The following is a 13,987-nucleotide window of genomic DNA, read 5'->3' as shown; positions in this document are numbered from 1 at the left end:
TCGAAGTACTAGCACCGACACAAGCAGCATTTTGACGTCGGGTAGTTCTTCTTCTTCTTCTTCTGCGTTCGTGGGCTGCAACTCCCACGTTCACTCGTATGCACACGAGTGGGCTTTTACGTGTATGACCGTTTTTACCCCGCCATGTAGGCAGCCATACTCCGTTTTCGGGGGTGTGCATGCTGGGTATGTTCTTGTTTCCATAACCCACCGAACGCTGACACGGATTACGGGATCTTTAACGTGCGTATTTGATCTTCTGCTTGCATATACACACGAAGGGGGTTCAGGCACTAGCAGGTCTGCACATATGTTGACCTGGGAGATGGTAAAAATCTCCACCCTTCACCCACCAGGCGCCGTCACCGTGATTCGAATCCGGGACCCTCAGAGTTGACAGTCCAACGCTTTAACCACTTGGCTATTGCAGTCGGGCAGTTGACTTTTGTTTATTTTTTTCCCCATTTCTTCTGCACTTTTTTCCCCATGCAAATGCACCTCTTGCTCATATGAACCTGTCAGTATGCTTCGATTCCTTGGAATTTAAGTCGAAGATTTGAACGGAGTGACACTGATTGGTACAAGCGGCAGCACGGCCGACATTCCGCCTACAGAGAATTATGGAGTGGTGATAACATTGATGTGACGTGTTTATATGTTATAAACAACAACAACAACAACTAATCACGCCATGTTATACGTAAACCCTTATACTTTTTGGTTTGTCCCTTTTTTTTTTTCTTCTTTTTTTTCTCAAGGCCTGACTAAACGCGTTGGGTTACGCTGCTGGTCAGGCATATCTGCTTGGCAGATGTGGTGTAGCGTATATGGATTTGACCGAACGCAGTGACGCCTCCTTGATCTACTGATAGTGATACTGATACTGTTGAAGATAAAGTATTAGATAATTCTCTATGTGTGTGTGTGTGTGTGTGTGTGTGTGTGTGTGTGTGTGTGTGTGTTCACACCGTGGCCTTCGAGCTTGAACAGTCTGCGCATTCCACTTCTCATTGAGAGTGGGTGGTAGTGGAGGAGGGCCGGCGGGAGGGACGGCCGAGTACACTGAGTCAGTAGAGACTGCCGACATTTTATTTTGTTAAGTGTAAGATAGGATCGAGAGGGATCCTCACTGAGTTACTAATCAATAGTCCATGAATGACTGATAAGCTGTAAAACGCGGCCAATCTGTTTGCCAAAAAACAAAAAGTTTTTGCATCCCAGACTATTTCCTTTATTTTTGCCGCTGACGGCGGCCGCCACTGAGGACGGTTGCAGTTTGGTTGACGCTTATCTGCAACTACTGACAGTGTCCGTTACTTAGGGTCTAGGTTCGAACCCTTTCTCAGTCCAACTTAGTTTTGATTTCAGTAGAAAATCAAACCGCTGAGAGTCTAGTCATTCGGATGAAACTGACAAAAAACGAAGGTCCTATGTGCTGCACACGCCCGTCACGTGGCATTTGGCGTACTGAAAAAGAACCCATCGCTACGTAAGTGAATTTCCTCTGGCAAATTCTGTTGACTGAAGTCACTGATACATCCACCTTGATAGATACACAAATATACGTTCATGCAAGACTCAAGGCCTGACGGACCAAGCGCTTCGGGTTATGCTGCAGTGCTGGTCAGGCAGTGATGGGCCTACTAGTATACTGTAGCAGATGTGGGGTATCGTCTATGGATTTGTCTGAAGGCAGTGACGCCTCCTTCAGTTGAGAAACTGAAACTGAAACGTAACTGCCAGTCATTGACCCCCTTCCTTTATTCACTTTTTTTTCTTTCTTTTTCACTTCAGTTTTTTTCTTCTTTTTCTTCTCTACTGTGTTCGGTCACATATGGCGTGCTATCGTAACTTGACTGATACTCTGACATTGATCAGTTTGGCTTTCTTTTGCAACGAAGAATATAGACTACTATCTATTGTATTTATATATATATATACCTCAGTATTTATTTTGTCAGTATAACACGCAGTTCAGTTGACAGCTTATTTTCGCATTAACAGCAATATTATTAGTCATTATAATACCAGTTATACTGATAAGATTGTTTCTGGCAATGACATAATTAGCACGACCCCCTCACCGGCCCCTCACATCTCTCAGTGGTCTTTATTGACGCTTTTATAGTTCTGCCTACAACCCCCACTACACACACCCCCACTCACATCCGGGAATTATTTCAATTTTGTGCACAGGTTTTGCAATTGACTAATTAACTGTATGTTTGGGAACGTAGTATAAATTTGGAAAGATAGATTTGACAAGAATGTTAGCTGAGTAATAATAATAATAATACTTATAGTAGCGCTGAATCTTGTGCAGAGACAAATCTAAGCGCTGTCACACCAGTCATTCGCACGCATGCATAACTCTAAAACTGAAGAAAAGTGCTTGAAGACAAGGAAGAGGTAGGGGAGGGAGGCTATCTTGTGAAGAGCTGGGTTTTAAGACCAGACTTGAAAGAGCTGAGTGCGGAGACCTGACGAAGCGAAAGAAGAAGTTCATTCCAAATACAAGGTCCAGAGACAGAGAAAGAACAGTACAAATTCGTGTTCCACAGCTGGCGTGAAACTGTATCTGAAACTCAAAGATTTGGTAAGATTGTGAATCTGTAAATGTTAACATTACAAATACGTGTTCCACACCGCGAAACTATATCTGAAACTCTTTCACTGATTTTGTAAAGTCTGAAGACATAACGTCATTACACACAATTTCCACAGTAATGTGTCGTGTTTATGCACATATTGTTCAGCAGTCAGGTAGACACTGCATGACAGCGTTTGTTCAGTTTGTTGTGATAAAGTAGTTTTACATGCCTTTTATGGGAGAGAGCGAAAAAAAAACAACCCCCCCCCCCCCCTCCAAATCGGTCGTGGGAAAATCGTTTCATACAAAGTGCTTGACTGTATTCAGTGGAGAGCACTCTGTAATGTTTGCCACTGAAAAAGATGGGTTGGAGAGTAGAGCGGCCATTTTTGTTAATTTATTAAAAGAATGGGGAGAGCATTCTTCTTGACTTGGTGATCATCGTTCCATATTCAAGTCGTTCAACATAATAGCCCATTCCCACGCGCACTTGTGAATAGTAGACGTATTCCATTGGAATTTTTGTCGATCGACAGATACTGTTTGGAAGGGTATTCAAAAATGTGGTAGAGTGTAACTTTTTGTGCAAACGGAAGATATGAAATATGCTAAGTTGATCAGTCGATAACTAGAGTGGTCTGAGAGCATCGGAGTCTGTCTTCACACAATCTCTTGTTCTTCTGTGATTGGGATGCTCTAATCGATTGGATCGGTGGATGATCTGTCGGAAGTCTCCAGACTGTGATTGTCGATCTCATTTCGCGATTCCGGTTGGAAAAAGGCCTGCTTATCTTTGACCTGCAGCAGAAAACACGCGCACAGCCGCACGAGAAAATGTGCCAAAGACAGTGCAGATTATGATAGTTGATTACTCATGATGCAACGTAATAATGTAAATTATTGGCATATTAAAGAGGTGTGAAAACAGTTTGAATAACAAGAAAAATTGTCAATATGGCGAGTATGGCATCCAGCATGAGCTCCACTTCACCAACATCACCCATGGGGTCTGATGAATCCAGAACATGGATAGAACCACAGGTATGTTTGACCAGTTTTTATTCAAAGCACGAGCGCGCGCGCGCGCACACACACACACACACACACACACACACACACACACACACACACACACACACTCTCTCTCTCTCTCTCTCTCTCTCTTTCTCTCTCACTCACTCACACTCACTCACTCATACTCACGTACACGCTTACACTCACACTCACTCGCAAATGTATGTACACACATGCACAGAGAAGACATCACAGTATATGATACTCAAAATTAAACTGAGTCCTGTTTTTTTTATGTTATCTGAGTTGTGCTGTGCTTGCAGCCTTTAACAGTTCTGTTATGACCTCAACTGAACTAAATTTTTTAGATGTTTTAAACTTATTTTAATAGCAGTGTAGTCTAGAATCTTTTTCAGATAGTTATTTATTTATTTATTGAATAACAGATTGCTTTTCACCATGTAGAGTGACTGCTGAAAACTTATTTACACTACCACGACAGAAAGGTGTTTTGGAAAGAGCTAAAGTAAAGGATTGGCCTTACTTTTTGCAGTGTGTGTGTGAAGTAAAACTCAAAACTGAAAGCAGATTGAACAAGCCTGAGCAAACCCATTTGACTAATTCCTTCAAGTTGAATTAATCGCTTTAAACAGGTTTCTCCTCCATTCTACTTCCCCCTCCACTTATTATTACTAGTATTATTTTTTTCTAATTCAACATTTCATTATCAGTCAACATTACATCTTTTGTATGTTGAGGAAAAATGACAACAATGGAATGTAAAAGCAGACAAATGAAGTAATTAACATACAAAAAACAAAATAGCATGGAAGAAAAAAAAAAGAGAAAAGAAACAAACAAAAACAAATGAGAGACAACCAACATAAATATTATATTGTTTCATATTAGTGCTCAAGAAAAACATTGTACAAAAAAAGATATTTAATGGAAAAAAAACAACAACAACAAAACCTTTCTGAGTCCTGTTCATTTTTGGATTAAATTGTAATCTCTGTCAAATAAGGAATAGTGAAATGAGAACTAAGCAAAAACAAAACACAAGAGTACACCTCCTTGTCTAAAAAAAAAGAGAAAAAAGAAGATATGAATAATAATGATAATAATAGTATTAGTTATGATAATGATAATAATAATAACAATAATAATGATGACAGCCACAGGTAACAGCACTGCACAAGGGATATTTCAATATGGCATACTGAATGGAAAAGATGTACCTGTAGACAAATTCATTGGCATCTTTATATATATTTCTTTTGAGGTTGTTACAAGCCATTTGTAATAAAACCAGTCAGCCAGAAACCTATTACTTGTCATCTCCTTATAGTAAATAAACCCTGCTGTTTCCTACCTTGGAGCACTTGGTTTAACTTACACTTAATAATAATAATGGATACTTATATAGCACACTATCCAGAAATCTGCTCTAGGTGCTTTACAAAAACACTTTTGTTAACATAATACATCATATCTATGTTACATACACACACCAAAATGTGACTACACACACACACACACACACACACACACACACACACACTCTGCATACATACATTTTAACATACATGTGTATCTAACAGCTACCCTAACACATACGCACACATAGGCAGGCACAAACTTACATAAACACACGCACACACAATACACATTCATATACATGCATGTAGTTATGTACACATACATATGTATACACACATAGTCAAGCACAGCTAACGAAAAGGAAGTGGACCTGCCACAATTGAACTTATTGCTGAGGGAAAAGGTGAGTTTTGAGACGAGATTTAAAAGATGAACAGAACTTTAAAAAAAACCCAACCTTTGGTAGGAGCACAATATCATTGTAAACTGTGCAGCATTCAACATGCTTGTCATAGCCACATGACACACTTTATGACAAGCCTGAATTGCTGACAAAGCAATCACTTCAAAGTTTGTTTGAACATTTTTTCAAGACCATTTTAGCATAACTGCAATCCCAGAACATACGTTGTGTGCTGTCCTTTATTTCTTTGCAGAACGTTCACTTGGAGTTGTTTGTCACGCCCTTGTTTAAAAGTATAAGTACTATAATATTTGTGGCCAAGATTCTTGAGAGTACATTTGTGGCCAAGATTCTATGAACTAACCATTTTAATTTGGTTTCCTGAGTTCTTTTAATCTTGTTATTTTCTGAATATTCTATTTTATTCAGGTTCCATGTTTAGTTTTGTGCTCTAATTCAGTAACTGCTACAGCAGTTTACTGATTTAGGTTTAAGCTCATCAGGAAGCAAGTTATGATATGGTTTTGTACCTCTTGGAATCAGTTCTACTATTTATTGGCAACGGTTTTGGAATATCATTACCATCAATATGCAAACCTATTTTATCGGCACATTACGTGTTGCTCTTATACATCCAGTGCACACTATGAAGTCAGTAGCATATCATAAGAGAGTTTGAATTGTTAGTGTGACATAAATGTGCAATCTGGATTTATTCAGTCTTTAATGAAGTAAATATTTTGAATAACCCGATGATTCCAGTAAACAGTCCTTTGTCCTATTTTTGTGTTTTCATTACACAAAAAATAGGGTCAACAAATAATTCTTTGGTTGATTGAGTATGTTCTTTCCCCCCAAAGTTTCTCTGTATGCTCATAGTGCATTTTGCCAGTGGTTTCAGTTTCAGTTTCAGTAGCTCAAGGAGGCGTCACTGCGTTCGGACAAATCCATATATGCTACACCACATCTGCCAAGCAGATGCCTGACCAGCAGTGTAACCCAACGCACTTAGTCAGGCCTTGAGAAAAAAAAAGAAAAAAAAAAGGTGAATAAATAATAGATAAGCGTACATAAATAAGCAAATAATAAATAAATAAATAAATAATTACAATATAAAAAAGGTAATAATAACAATAATAATAATAAATAAATAAGACAACAATGATGATAAATAAGCAAATAAATGTAAAACATGAAGACACACATTCACACATACACCCACACATGCATAACAGATATGCACCAAACATGCAGTTTCACAGATATGAAAGCACAGTCAAACAAACACAAACGTACATGAGCCCAATGGTCTCAGTAAGTGTAAATGTGCAACATCTGAAAGTTCAGCTGAAATAATTGTTTTCCATTTGTGCTCAGTATTTTTCAGTTTTTTTTTATCCAACAAAGTTTATAATGTCTGAATCTCAGGCATTGGATCTTTGGAATCTATGTTGGTTCTGTGCAGTCGTTCACAAAAGATTACAATTCAAGCAGACAAGAACCAAACCAAAACCCACTGACGGCATTGTCTTTTGTACACACACATACATTTAGTCATCAGTGACTTGTTCACAAGTATTTCTGACTTGGTCACGTTGCTGGTAGGCACAGTATCTTAAGTGTTCGTGAGTGGTTAAACTGGGTGCATTGCTTCTGAGTTCTGTTTGAGTGTTGGCTTTGAGCAACAGACTATGCAGACAGACTCGGAGCAGACACTTCTCCTCTGACAGACATGGGATAAGCAAATCAGACATTTAGTCATCAGTGACTTGTTCACAAGTATTTCTGACTTGGTCACGTTGCTGGTAGGGACAGTATCTTAAGTGTTGGTGAGTGGTTAAACTGGGTGCATTGCTTCTGAGTTCTGTTTGAGTGTTGGCTTTGAGCAACAGACTATGCAGACAGACTCGGAGCATACACTTCTCCTCTGACAGACATGGGATAAGCAAATCAGACAGGTTTTTTTGTTCATACATATTTGGAGCATGAGACCTCTGCTGTAGCAAACTTTTACTCAGCTCATCAGACTTCTGTTCTCTTCTTCTTCTTCTTCTGCGTTCGTGGGCTTCAACTCCCACATTCACTCGTATATACGCGAGTGGGCTTTTTTACGTGTATGACCGTTTTTACCCCGCAATGTAGGCAGCCATACTCCGCTTTCGGGGGTGTGCATGCTGGGTATGTTCTTGTTTCCATAACCCACCAAATGCTGACATGGATTACAGGATCTTTAACGTGTGTGTTTGATCTTATGCTTGCGTATACACACAAAGGGGGTTCAGGCACTGGCAGGTCTGCACATATGTTGACCTGGGAGATCGTAAAAATCTCCACCCTTTACCCACCAGGCGCCGTCACCGTGATTCGAACCCGGGGCCCTCAGATCGAAAGTCCAACGCTTTAACCATTCGGCTATGGCGCCCGTCAGACTTCTGTTCTGAATGTTAGACTTGGAGTATCAGCCTTCTGCTCTGACAAACTCATCCCTGAGGCCTCTGACAGTTGATTTGGAGCGTGAGACCTCTGCTGTAAAAACCTTTACTCAGCTCATCAGACTTCTGTTCTGAATGTTAGACTTGGAGCATCAGACTTTTGACCTGACAAACTTAGCCCATCAGACTTCTGCTCTACTTCTGACTGACTTGGCTCTTCAGACTTCAGCTCCAGCTCCAGTAGCAACAGACTTAGTTCATCAGACTTCTGCTCTGACATATTTAGTTCGTCAGACTTCTTTTCTGACAAACGTAGTTCATCAGACTTCTGCCCTGACAAACTTAGTTCAGACAGATTTAGTTCATCAGACTTCCGCTCTGACAGATTTAGTTCATCAGACTTCTGCTGTGACAGATTTAGTTCATCAGACTTCTGCTGTGACAAACTTAGCTCATCAGACTTCTGTTCTAACAGATTTAGTTCATCATACTTCTGCGCTGACAGATTTGGTTCATCAGACTTCTGTGCTGATAGACTTAGTTCATCAGACTTCTGCTGTGACAAACTTAGTTCATCAGACTTCTGCTCTGACAGATTTAGTTCATCAGACTTCTGCTCCAATACTGACAGTCATAGCTTATCAGATTTCTGTTCTGAAAGCGGTCTATTAAATTTTTGTTTTGACAGTTAGACATTGAGCATCCAAGTTCTGTTCTGACAGAGTTGGAGCATCATACTTTGGTTCTCAAAGTTTGTCATAGTCTGTTTGACCTTTGTTTTGACAGTCAGACATTGAACACATGTTTTTGTTCTGACACTGTGCAGAACTTTCAGAGTTGGAGCATCAGACTTCTGTTCTCAAAGTTGGAGCATAGTCTACTAGACCTTTGTTTTTATAGAACTTTTAGATATTGAGCATCCACGTTTTTGTTCTGACACAGACTAAAGTTGGAGCATCAGACTTCTGCTCTGACACTTACGGATTTGGACTTGGGTACTTGGAGTATTGGCCTAATATTTCGACAGGTGTCTAGACTTTGTCTGTGACTGAGGCAGAAACTTCTTTTTGTGTGTGTGTTCATACAAATCAATCACTAAGTAAATGTCGTGTGCAGCAACAGCTGGGTGCGTATATGGCATGGGTCAACTCTCAGCTGAAGAAGAAAGCCGGCGCTCACCTGATTGAAGACCTTCGACACGACATGCGCGATGGCGTCGTCTTTGCTGACATCATCGAGATTGTCTGTGAGGATGGTGATAATATTGTCGTTGAGGTGGATGCTTTGTCATGTGTGGCTTTGTCTTGAATGGTATTGAGGTGAAATGTTGAGTGTCGTGTGTCTTTGTCCTGAATGAATGGCACTGAGGTGATTTTTTTTTTTTTTTTTTTGTAGTTTGTGGCTTATGGCATAAAGGTGAATGATTTGTTTTAGAAGCTGAAGTAAAATGTTTTGTCTTGTGTGACTTTTGTCTAATGGTATTCAGGTGAAATGTTTAGCGTCATGTGTCTTTGTCCTAAACGAATGGAACTGAGGTGATTTTTTGTTGTTGTTTGTGGTGTACGTTATTGCAGAAAGATGAAATGATTTGTTTTTGTGTGTGTGTGTTTGTCTTACGGACACTGAAGTGAAATGGTTTGTCTTGTGTGTCTTTGTCTTAAGGTATTGAGGTGAATGGTTTGTCTCATGTGACTCATCACTCATTGATTTCTCTCTCTCGCATTCAGTCACACACACACACACACACACACACACACACACACACACACACACACACACACAGTGACACACACACACACACACATGTACACATTGACACACGCTCTCTCTCTCGGTTAGTACTATCCTAGATTTATAAAATAATAAACAAATAGCTGAGTGATGTCAGAATCAACTTTATTTGTTGTCACCCTCATTGTGCAGCCAAATAACAGATCACCAGCGTTCACAATCAGTGACACACACACTCTCTCTCTGTGACACACACTCTCTCTCTCTGTCTCTCTGATCTTACTTGTCCCTTATGCCAACATGCTGAAGAAACTGAACTTTACTTTGTGTTGTGTTGCCCTGTTTTGAATGACTATAGGCATAAGCTAATTCCACAAAAACTTTTTTTTTTTTTTATAGGCACTCTGCTTTATTTTGACTTGCCATGCTTATGTCATCAACCGATTAAACTGTTATGAAACATTTTGCTATTTACTTATATAAGGCGTTTAAGTTTCACAGTGCATTATATAGTTAATTGTTATTAATTGTGCATCATCCGGTTTCCAGGGGTTAGCATTTGCAGTTTATCATTTACTTTTTTTTTCGTTGGTAAGATTTTGTTTTGGAATGTTGGTTCACTTGTTCACTGTACCCCCTTCATGAGGGGCCATGGCCTTTATTGAATAAAGTATCCGTATCCTTATCTCTTTCTCTCTCTTTCAGGTGAGCACATGTACTATCTTAGATATTAATGAAATAAACTAATAGCTGAGAGATGTTCTTCTTCTTCTTCTTCTGCATTCGTGGGCTGCAACTCCCACGTTCACTCGTATACACACGAGTGGGCTTTTACGTGTATGACCGTTTTTACCCCGCCATGTAGGCAGCCATACTCCGTTTTTGGAGGTGTACATGCTGGGTATGTTCTTGTTTCCATAACCCACCGAACGCTGACATGGATTACAGGATCTTTAACGTGCGTATTTGATCTTCTGCTTGCGTATACACACGAAGGGGGTTCAGGCACTAGCAGCCCTGCACATATGTTGACCTGGGAGATCGTAAAAATCTCCACCCTTCACCCACCAGGCGCCGTCACCGTGATTCGAACCTGGGACCCTCAGATTGACAGTCCAACGCTTTAACCACTCGGCTATTGTGCCCGTTGAGAGATGTTCAGATCCATGGTGATGGTTTGTCACACTGTTTGTGCAGCCAAACAACCGATCACCAGCATCCACAATCAGTGACTCACCCACCCCATGCCCCCTTCACACCCCTTCCCCCCCCCCCCAAGCCCCCCCCCACACACACTATACACTACACACACCTCATTCTGCACACAGACCATCTGTTGTCTACCTGGTATATCAAGAGAGAACTATTATTGAAGCATGACTTGATGATGGGCAACACACACGCACAACACACACACACACACACACCACTGTAAACTGCCCCCCCCCCCCCCATCCCCTCACTCACTCTTTCTCTTTCATTCACTCTCTCTCCCTCTCTCTCTTTCTCTCTTTCTGTCTTGGCAACACACACACAACACAGACCCACACCCACACCACTGTAAACTGCCCCCCCCCCCCATCCCCTCACTCACTCTTTCTCTTTCATTCACTCTCTCTTTCTCTCTCTCCCTCTCTCTCTTTCTTTCTGTCTTGGCAACACACGCACAACACACACACACACCACACTACTGTAAACTGCCCTCCCCCCCTCACTCTCTCTTTCTCTTTCATTCACTCTCTCTTTCTCTCTCTCCCTCTCTCTCTCTTTCTGTCTTGGCAACACACGCACAACACACACACACACCACACCACTGTAAACTGCCCTCCTCCCCTCACTCTCTCTTTCTCTTTCATTCACTCTCTCTTTCTCTCTCTCCCTCTCTCTCTCAAGGCCTGACTAAGCACGTTGGATTATGCTGCTGGTCAGGCATCTGCTTGACAAGATGTGGTGTAGCGTATATGGATTTGACCAAACGCAGTGACGCCTCCTTGAGCTACTGATACTGATACTTTCTCTCTCTCCCTCTCTCTGTGTCTCTTTCTGTCTTGGCAACACGCGCACAACACACACCCACACCCACACCACTGTAATCTGTTCCTGTCTCTTTCTCTCCCTCTCTCTCTCTCTCTGGTGCTCTCTCTTTCTCTCTCTCTCTCTCTCTCTCTCTCTGTGGTGCTCTCTGTTTCTCTTTCTCTCTCTTTCTCCCTCTCTCTCTCTCTCTCTCTCTCTGGCGCTGTCTATTTCTCTGTTTCTCTCTCTCTCTCCCCTCTGTCTCCCCCCCCCCCTCCTCTCTCTCTCATAATGATTACCCCCCCCCCCCCCTTGCTATATTTTACTATTTCCTCTTCCAGGGCTTGATGGAAAAAAAAAAGCATCACTCTTGCTTACTCTAGTACCCTAAGAGAATATAATTTATTCAATTTATTCTCTCTCTCTCTCTTATACTTTATTACCCACAGAAAATAACATTTATTCAGTTCAATTTATTCTTTCACTCTCTCTTTCTCTCTCTCTTTCTCTAACTCTATTACCGTCAGAAAATAAAATTTATTTAGTTCAATTTATTCTCTCTCTCTCTCTCTTCATTTGTCTCCCTCTCTCTCCATTTCTCTCACTCTCTTTCTCTCTGTATCTCTCTCTGTGAATACTATCCTTTAAAGGAAAAACAAAAAGGCAAAAAAAAAAAAAAAGAAAAAAATTACAAATACAGGAAATCCATGCTGAAGGTTTGTCACACTGTGTCCCTCCCTGCAGCCAAACAGCAGATCATCGGCATCCACAGCGTGCCGGCCACCTACGAGGAGATGCGGCACAATGTGGACCTGGTGCTGCAGTTCATGACCCAGAACCGCATCAAGATGCACCGCATCAGCTCCAGAGGTCAGGCCGCTGGTCGTCATTATCGTCAGTTTTGGGTGTGATTAAAGCGTGGTTAATTGTCTGCCTTCTTCTCTCCTCGTACCCCCCCCCCACTTTACCCTTCTACTGAAATCATCATGTAATGTGTGTGTGTTTGTTTGTGTGTGTGTGTGTTTGTGTGTGTGTCTGTGGGTGGGTGTTTGTGTGTGCTTGAGTCTGTGTGTGTGTGTGCTTTACCCTCTACTGAAATGATCATATAATATGTGTGTGTGTCTGTGTTTGTGGATGGGTGTTTGTGTGTGCTTGAGTCTGTGTGTGTGTGTCTGTGTATACTTTACTCTCTAGTGAAATCATCCAGTTATGTGTGTGTGTGTGTGTGTGTGTGTTTTGAGGGTGGGTGTTTGTTTGTGCTTGAGTCTGTGTGTGTGTGTGCTTTACCCTCTACTGAAATGATCATATAATATGTGTGTGTGTCTGTGTTTGTGGATGGGTGTTTGTGTGTGCTTGAGTCTGTGTGTGTGTGTGTGTGTGTGTGTGTGTGTGTGTGTGTGTGTGTGTGTATACTTTACTCTCTAGTGAAATCATCCAGTAATGTGTGTGTGTGTGTGGATGGGTGTTTGTGTGTGTGTGAGCCTGTGTGTGTGTGTAAGTGTGTGTTTGAGCCTGTGTGTGTGTAGGGTATTTTTTGTCTTTGTGGGTGTGGGTATGGGTATGTGATTGTTCATTGTATCATACTTGCAATTTGTAGTATTTTCTTGGTGTATAGATCCACACACAAAGGTATGTTATTATGCTATTTTATATGTGTTGTTTCATGTAAAGCACTTAGAGCCCACTACATGGTGAGTTTGCGCCATATGAGTACTATCTATTATTATTATTATTATTATCAATTATTGCTTGATTACACCTGCTATACCCTGGCCCACTGGTGCAGACTCTGGCTTGTCTCTTACATTGACAATTCTGTCTCTTTTTTTTTTGGTCTTTTTTTGTGTTTTTTGCTTTAAGATATATTTTTCTTAACGAAAAAAAAAAGTGAACCTGAATACAAACATAAAATATATGTAATGTCCAAAATTATATGTGATAACAGACATGCATAACCCCACCCCCACCCCCACCCCCACCACCAAAAAAACCAGTGCTGTAACTGTTTACTTTGTCTCTTGTCAGTATGTTTTATCTTCAGTTTAACGTCTATTCACTATAAGTGTTTTTAGACGGTTGTCGTGTTTGTGAGCTGCACATGTGTTTTGTCCCTGTTTTGTGAGCCAGATGTTTTGCGTATTCCGTGTTGACCGGTAAAATTAAAACTGAGGGTCTGGTCATTAGGATGAGATGATAAACCGAGGCTTCATGTGCGGCACGCACTTGGCGCGTTGAAAAAGAACCTCATGGAAACGAAAGAGTTGTTCTCTGGCAAAATTCAGAAGAAGAAGTCCCATTTGATAGATGTTGGGAGTCTCCCTCCAGTCGGACCGACGGATGAGTAGGCAGACAGGCTTATCTGTCAGTGTGTGTCCTCATATGGGAGAAGAGGCCGATTCTGGATGCGCTGCACTTTTCGCAGGT

The 13,987-nt window shown here is 41.2% G+C and overlaps 1 protein-coding gene across 1 annotated transcript in view; it reads left to right on the top strand.

Moving 5' to 3' along the window:
• Positions 1–3,114: 3,114 nt before the first annotated feature.
• Positions 3,115–13,987, top strand: part of LOC143277581 (dixin-like) — a 42,057-nt gene continuing 31,184 nt past the window's right edge. The window contains exons 1-3 of the mRNA XM_076582460.1: positions 3,115–3,631; positions 8,936–9,065; positions 12,308–12,433. Of these exons, the coding sequence (XP_076438575.1) occupies positions 3,545–3,631; positions 8,936–9,065; positions 12,308–12,433 (343 nt within the window). The 5' untranslated portion in view covers positions 3,115–3,544. The remainder of the gene's footprint in view (positions 3,632–8,935; positions 9,066–12,307; positions 12,434–13,987) is intronic.

The sequence above is a fragment of the Babylonia areolata genome, chromosome 34 (genome assembly GCF_041734735.1).
Source record: "Babylonia areolata isolate BAREFJ2019XMU chromosome 34, ASM4173473v1, whole genome shotgun sequence".
In the NCBI taxonomy this organism is placed as follows: Eukaryota; Metazoa; Mollusca; class Gastropoda; order Neogastropoda; family Buccinidae; genus Babylonia; species Babylonia areolata.
The sequence above is the reverse complement of the archived record's forward strand: the minus strand, read 5'-3'. Positions and strand labels throughout refer to the sequence as shown.